Here is a 7,855-nt window from a genome sequence, read left to right as displayed (position 1 = left end):
ATAACAACGTAAAGATAAAGCCAAACAATGTACAACTGAAACACAGTACAGAGCTTCAATTAAACGTAGATAAACAACAATAAGCCAGTTGATAAATCGGGCATTGTTGAATCAACACGTTTTTAACAAAACAACAATAATAATTAGAGTAAAAAGTACAAAGTTATCACAAAATTAATAATAAAATTCGGTCAAACATAGCAACGCAATAAAAACACGACCGAACGGCACGAGAGCTTAAAGCTTAGTGTTGTGTGTACTTACTGCGGACTAGCTTAGTTTTTCATTTTTCTTCGGCTGCTACAATAAAAAAAGATAACTGCATTCCAACAACATGTATGTATTTGTGTCTCTGCGTATGTATATAACGGGACAAACACGTAAGCCAAATCAAATTAATGTTTATAAATTTGTTAGTGTGTATTCATATGACGTGATGTGATGTTTGTATAGAATAACATAATAACATGAGCTATACAATTATAATTTAATCTCCATACATTCATACACGCATACATTTATGTATGTATATATATATATATATATATATATATATATATATATATATATATATATATATATATATATATATATATATATATATATATATATATATATGTATATATATATATATATATATATGTATATATATATATATGTATATATACATAAACATATACATAAATGAATACGAGTTAAATAGGAGTCAAAGTAACTGAAAATTAGCTCAGCTTGTGTTCTCACCCGTGTGCATGTGGGAAAGTATGAATGTGTGTGAGTATATATATATTGGGTCTGACCCGTAACACCGTATCTTCTGTATTGCAGTTGAATTTCGAAAAGAATAATCGACTCTATAAACTTCACTCATATATTGTGAGTCAATAATTTCCAAACGAATGAAGCAAATCAAAAAAACTTTTTTCCAATAATATGTATATAATTCTTAACAAATTGCCGTAATTAACAAAAACAAAACTTAATCAGTAAAATATTCAAACAAAGAAAACTGAAACAAAACGCATGTGTACAATTTTGCACCTTCAGTGAAAAAATTAAATATGATTCTAAATCAATATTTTGTTCACAGGCCCTTATTAGCTATTACATTTTTTATTCAGTTTGGCATACTCTCGACTAACTTTTCTATGGTTTCCTTTGGAACTCGGTTCCACTTCAGTTCTACACGCTTCCAAAGATCGTCTAGGTTGGATGGCATTGATTGATATTGCCCGAGCCGTCGCTGCACGATTGACCACAGGTTCTCAATCGGATTGAGTTCGGGACTTTGAGCTGGCCACTCCATCAGCATAAAATCTTGGGTTTGTAACCATTCTCGGACAATTTTGGCAGTGTGCTTCGGGTCCCCATCTTGTTGAAAAATAATTTCCTTTACGGGGTATGCACACTTGTCCAGAAAATTTGGTAGATAGGTTTTCAAAATATTGAGATAGTCTTCTTTTAACATTATACCATCAATTTTATGCAATGGTCCAATGTGCCACCAAGTAAAGCATCCCCAAACTTTGACATTGCCTCCTCCATGCTTAACGGTTTGCTTCACATGGTGTTTTTGAAGCTTGTCCCCGGGCCTGTGCCAATAGTATTGCTTGCCATCCGATTAAAAACGGTTGAACTTGGATTCATCCGACCACATGACACGTTTCCAATCATCTACAGTCCAGTTCTTGTGTTCCCGGGCGAAATTCCATCGAGCCTTGAACTTCTTCTCGGATAAAGCTGGTTTATTTTTTTTCATACTTGCTACATATCCAACCTTAGCTAGTGCTCTTCTAGCCACCCGCCGACTCACGTCTTTTACTATGTCCATAGATGCCTTCATCGGTGTTAGGAACTTATCAGTCTGGCGTCAGAGTCCTTTAAGAGTCGTTTGCGGCCTTTAATAGTGTTTTTGGATGCACCATTGCGTCTTTTCTGGACTTCGGACACCGCTGAATGAAAAATATTAAGCTGATCTGAAGTACTACGAGTCGAACAGCCACTTTCAGTTAGGCTAATAATACTATTTTCGACATCTGACGAACGCTTCTTCATTTTTTCGCGGTACTTTATAGACTAATTGCTAAAACTAACAAATCTGCTTCGAATAATAAGAAACACGTGAATTTCTGGATCATAAAAGTGTGGAATGCAAAAATAAAACATATAACGATAAAACTGCATGTCTATTGCCGATAAGAGAATTAAGAAATCAAACCAAAGTAAGCATAACAGAAAGTGCAAAATTGTACACATGCGTTTTGTTTCAGTTTTCTTTGCTTAAATATTTTACTGATTAACTTTTGTTTTTGTTGTATACGGCAATTTGTTAAGAATTAAATACATATTTTTTTGATTTGCTTCATTCGTTTGGAAATTATTGACTCACACATATATGTGTGATAGTTTGATAAATAATAATTTCTTATTTTTATTTCTAGAAATAGCCACGAAAAAGTGATATTTTCCCAATATGATTAAGCCTTTAAAAATCGCACTACGTTATTTTTAATTTTGCCTAGTGCAAAGGTTAATTTGATATGATACAAAAATTTAATGCTGAATTTTTCGGTTTGTTCTTTCTTAGCAAACATATATATATATACAAACATACATATATATATATATATATATATATATATATATATATATATATATATATATATATGTATATGTATGTATATATATATATATATATAAAATTTTACAGCTCTTTTCATAATCTGTTGACATTTGTTGGACATTTCTGTACATTTATTATTTAAATTGTTGGCAAACATTAACGTTTGCAGGCAGACATGGATGATGATGACAATAATTCCGATTCATCCGAGGTAAAGAAAAACATTTGTATATCAAATATGTGTGATCAAGTCGGGAGTGCTTGTCTAATAATAATAACCCGCATAGCTGTCATTAAAATCACAAATAAAATATGTACTTGCAGAGACTCGCTTCCTGATTTACAATCTTAATAGGTTTTGTTCCATCTTACGGAAGAGAAGACGTATCCAATTCAGGCCTTCCACGACCTTCAAGTTATGCCTTTAAGACTAAATTAAACAAGTATGAAATCTCTAGTCGGGGTGATACACTGATCGCAGTCCTATCTGGGTTTTTTAATATTTTTAATAGTTTGCATCCAGTATTAAAAAAATAATTAAAACCTGACAATAGGACACCAGGATTTAACCTAACATTGCCTATGCAACGCGCATCAACTCTACCAACACTACCACTATATAATTAGAAAAATGAAAAATATAACGTCCTTCGCCGTCTGTAACCGAACACAGAAATTCACGACGAGCGCCGCCTCTACCAACAGCGCCACTGCACTGCTTCAGAAAGAAGTTGCAAGGCTCAACTTACGTAACAGGTGATTTCAATTCTTCGAATAGAAAGGAATACACTCATTTAAATGTATGTGTCATGTATAAGAAGACTGCATACGCTTGGCGTTGTTTGTCATGTGCTTTTCTAACATTCTATGTAATAACTTATGTTTTACTTAGCGGATTTGCAACTGAACTTAAATTTCAAGAATTTGGGGAAATTCGGAGCCGGCATTAAAAATATAACAAGAATCAATATTGTAGACAATGTACATAGAACTAAATTCAACATTTTGAGACTGTAGGCTCTTAAGCAGTAATTACTGTATTTTGATCATGCTTTTGATCGAAAAAATAAAACGGGAATAGGTAGTTTGCTGTACACTCTTATAGATGCTAAGATCGACGCGTTCACAAATACGGACAGAGCCCAATCGACTACACTTGTCGTCCTGATCGAGAACATATATACCTTATATATATATATATATATATACGTATATATATATATATATATATATATATATATATATATATATATATATATATATATATATATATATATATATATATATATATATATATATATATATGTTTATCTCGTACTCGTATATCTACAATGGCTGCTAAAATGGGTATTCCGGGTATTGAGCGCTCCCGAATAGATCTGATAGATCGCTATAAGTTATCTAAAATGTATGTCTATGTTACAATAATGCAAAATAACAAAAAAACTAAATTCAGGAGTTTTTTGATGCGAGTTCTGAGCCATTGGATTTAACACCATTAGAAATGGACCTGCAAACCGCTCTAACAGAGGGAAAACTGGCCATCAGCTATTTCTTTGATAACAGGTTTGAAGAGGCTCGCGCTCTGCTAAAACCTTTTGCTGGATCGAGTCTATATCATGCAATGGGCACTGCAGTATTTGCATTTCTTGGGGCAATGCTTACCTTTGAGCACATTGACGAAGCATCAACAGAGCTTAAGAAGTGCGTGGACCTCTGTCAACGTTTTCGAAAAAGAAGCACTCTAACGGAAGCAATTGGCAATACATTCAAAAAAGTATCATTCTTAAAATTATATATATATATATATATAGATATATAACAGATATTTTTTAGAAAAATTTCAACACACTCACAGACTTGGAATGCCACGCGGAGCTCTGTATGGCCGAAGTTTTGCTGATGAGCGCTCTGCTCACTTTTATCGAGGACGAGAATCTCAGTGGGTTCATCCGTGGCAGTTTACAAGTCCGTCAATGCTATAATTGTTTTAGGTATTATCGAGAAAGACTGTGAAATGAAAAGAGTGGGAACAAGAGGGAGCTACCGATATTTGCTTTCAGATTCTGTGGACAAATAATGAAGCACCGCAAATGGGATGCGAGTTCAGCTAGCGTGAAAATTCATTTTAGAAGCGGAGTACATCTGGGAATCGGAACTTTTAACCTAATGATATCTATGCTCCCAGCTCGCGTTATTAAGATACTGCAATTTATTGGGTTCTCCACCAATAGGGTAAGCAACACATTACGACAGAGTCCTTCCGAGGCTTATGTTTGAAGTAAACATATTTAGAGTGATGGCTTAAATGATCTGCGCACAGGATACCAAGAGAATGGCCTGCGGCAAACATTGTGTGCATTATCGTTGCTCGGTTATCATCTAATGGTTGTACCTATGCTCAGCGCTAGAATTTCCATGAATGATCTCAGCCTATGCGATGATATACTGACTACCCAGTTGACTAAATATCCGAATGGGGTTTGGATGCTGTTCTTCAAGGGAAGATTTGAATTGATCCAGGGTAATTTAGATGCCGCCGAATCGTGGTATGTTCGCTCCTGGCAGTCACAGGATACTTGGCCCCAATTTCACTATTTAAGCTTTTGGGAGCTGCTATGGATCAATTGCATACAACAAAAGTGGAATGATGCACAGTTTTATGCTAGTCAATTACTCGAAAAGAGTAACTGGTCGCGATCTATATATTCCTATCAGTTGGCTGTAATTAAATTAATGTTATGCCCTAAATCAGACGAAGACAAACAGAAAATTGAAAAATTAATGTTGGAGGTGCCGCAGTATAGGCAAAAAATTGCTGGCAAATCTTTGCCAATGGAAAAATTTATGGCTGGCCGTGCTATTCGATATAGGAGCCAGAATAATAGACTCGTCTTGCCTCTGATTGAGTTGATGTATCTATGGAATATGTTCAAATTTATTGGCAATAACTACCAAATATCTGATAACTTTCTACAAATCATCGATGCTGAACTTGCCACGCTTTCCGAAGCGTCAACGAACTTATATTACGCAGATAATCGGGCTCTATGCCTTTTGCTACGTGGATCGTGTTATGTTCAAATGGGTAAACCGGCATTAGCGCTACAGTAAGTATTTCTCAATCAAGATCCATAGTTAAAGTAATTGAATAATTTCCTGTAATTCGATATTCAGGGATTTAGGTGAGTGCATTGCTCAGATTGGAATTGTCCAAGATCACTTTATTATCCCGTACGCCTCCGTGGAATCTGCACTTTGTCACGCAGAAAATGATCCGGCTCTAGCAATATCCATGCTGCAGGAAACCAAGTAAGAATATACAATAAAATTTTTTTCCTATAAACCAATTATTTAAAATATTTGCATTTAAGAAAAAAATTCTCGAAATATGCATTGGAATCGCGCCTGCACTTCAGGATTCATATGGCCCTGATGGATCTCAACGCAAATAATTATATCCAGAAATAGTTACAATTGTTGCATAAATACTTAGACACCACATGTATTTTTCGCTGGCGAGGTATAAAATAGACGCGATTAAATAAAAACAAATAAGGCGCTTGTCTGAACTGCCTACTGAATTCTTTTCGATTTGAAGATTGTTCTCACGCATACAGTAGGGAGCAAAAGTGTTTCCATAGTTGACACTTTAAACTTTGTGAGTCGATAATTTCTAAACGAAGGAAGCAAATCAAAGAAAACTTTTTTTTCCAACAATATGTATATAATTCTTAACAAATTGCCGTATATAACAAAAACAAAACTTAATCAGTAAAATATTCAAACAAAGAAAACTGAAACAAAACGCATGTGTACAATTTTGTACCTTCAGTGAAAAAATTAAATATGATTCTAAATCAATATTTTGTTCACAGGCCCTTATTAGCTATTACATTTTTTATTCAGTTTGGCATACTCTCGACTAACTTTTCTATGGTTTCCTTTGGAACTCGGTTCCACTTCAGTTCTACACGCTTCCAAAGATCGTCTAGGTTGGATGGCATTGATTGATATTGCCCGAGCCGTCGCTGCACGATTGACCACAGGTTCTCAATCGGATTGAGTTCGGGACTTTGAGCTGGCCACTCCATCAGCATAAAATCTTGGGTTTGTAACCATTCTCGGACAATTTTGGCAGTGTGCTTCGGGTCCCCATCTTGTTGAAAAATAATTTCCTTTACGGGGTATGCACACTTGTCCAGAAAATTGGGTAGATAGTATGCATGTATATGTATGCATTTAACAATGTATTTGAAAAGTGTAAAATAATAATTCTGCCCGAAAGATTCTAAAAAATAAATTGTATTAAATTTACATAACTCAGATATATGATTTAATAATTGAAGGACTACACCGTTCCTAATTGATTTCATTGAGTTGGGTTACAGGTGCTTAGATCTACTTGTTGATGTGTACGATTGAGTGTCTTCTGCGTGTGTGTGTTCTGGTTAAGAACATATATAATTTATGTCTGTTACATACATTTCAATAAAGCCATGATAGTTTGAATTTCAGTTTTCAACGGTTACGGATTCTTAATTGTTTCCATGTAGTTCACATCTCATTTTGTTTTTAAGATTTTCAATGGGTCTGTAGTTGAATATCAAAAGCTGTTGCATTAATAAGAGATTGTTTCGTATTATCATATATAAATAAGTTAAAATTTATAATAAAAGTAGTTATTTTATTATAAGATTAATTGTTTCATGTACATGTAGTTAATTGTATGTATACATTTTTCTCTATTATGTAAGTCGTATAATGATAAGGGGATTATTTTTTTGTATTTATTATTTGTATCATAGTGTAAAAATGTATTGGGGATCATTTTATTTATAATCTTGTGCCATAGTTGGATCAATATAATAAATTCTATATTTTTCCTTCCGCTTAGTATATAAATACTTTATATTGGTGATGATACGTCATCCCTTAAAGCAGAAAAATTTGTATATCTACGAATATACGTTTCTTTTTATTTTTTGTTAATTGAATTTTACAGTAAAAATGCAGAAGCCTTATCTAATCAGTACTATTTGCGTTAATAATTAACATTATACAGAAATTTTGCGGTAAGCATATATTGGTTGATCGGAAATCGTATCGCAATTGATAACTAATATTAGATCTGAAATTTCTTACCTCTATTGAAATATTTAATACTAATGCGAATCCTCGTATGTTTGAATGTTTATGTATTTTGTAAAAGTGCAATTTCTTCGTATTTAA

General features: G+C 33.7%; 1 protein-coding gene across 3 annotated transcripts; it reads left to right on the top strand.

Annotated features, from left to right (window-relative positions):
• Window positions 1–301: 301 nt before the first annotated feature.
• LOC111598390 (tetratricopeptide repeat protein 39B-like) lies at window positions 302–6,207 on the top strand. 3 transcript variants are annotated; one of them, XM_023313604.2, is made up of 8 exons: window positions 2,484–2,571; window positions 2,711–2,834; window positions 4,080–4,400; window positions 4,460–4,617; window positions 4,687–4,858; window positions 4,919–5,733; window positions 5,801–5,935; window positions 5,998–6,207. In XM_023313604.2, exons 2-8 carry the CDS (start codon window positions 2,799–2,801, stop codon window positions 6,092–6,094), a joined length of 1,734 nt encoding a protein of 577 aa, XP_023169372.1. In that variant the 5' UTR covers window positions 2,484–2,571; window positions 2,711–2,798; the 3' UTR covers window positions 6,095–6,207. The 3 variants fall into 3 exon arrangements, with proteins under 3 accessions (XP_023169374.1, XP_023169372.1, XP_023169373.1); XM_023313606.2 differs by lacking the exons at window positions 5,801–5,935; window positions 5,998–6,207 and adding an exon at window positions 302–380 and having other exon boundaries at window positions 2,442–2,571; window positions 4,947–5,026; XM_023313605.1 differs by lacking the exons at window positions 2,484–2,571; window positions 2,711–2,834; window positions 4,080–4,400; window positions 4,460–4,617 and having other exon boundaries at window positions 4,777–4,858; window positions 4,947–5,733.
• The last annotated feature ends 1,648 nt before the right edge of the window (window positions 6,208–7,855 follow it).

This window comes from Drosophila hydei, unplaced genomic scaffold (assembly GCF_003285905.1).
Source record: "Drosophila hydei strain 15085-1641.00,03,60 unplaced genomic scaffold, DhydRS2 tig00000541-arrow-arrow-pilon, whole genome shotgun sequence".
Taxonomy (NCBI): Eukaryota; Metazoa; Arthropoda; class Insecta; order Diptera; family Drosophilidae; genus Drosophila; species Drosophila hydei.
The sequence above is the reverse complement of the archived record's forward strand: the minus strand, read 5'-3'. Positions and strand labels throughout refer to the sequence as shown.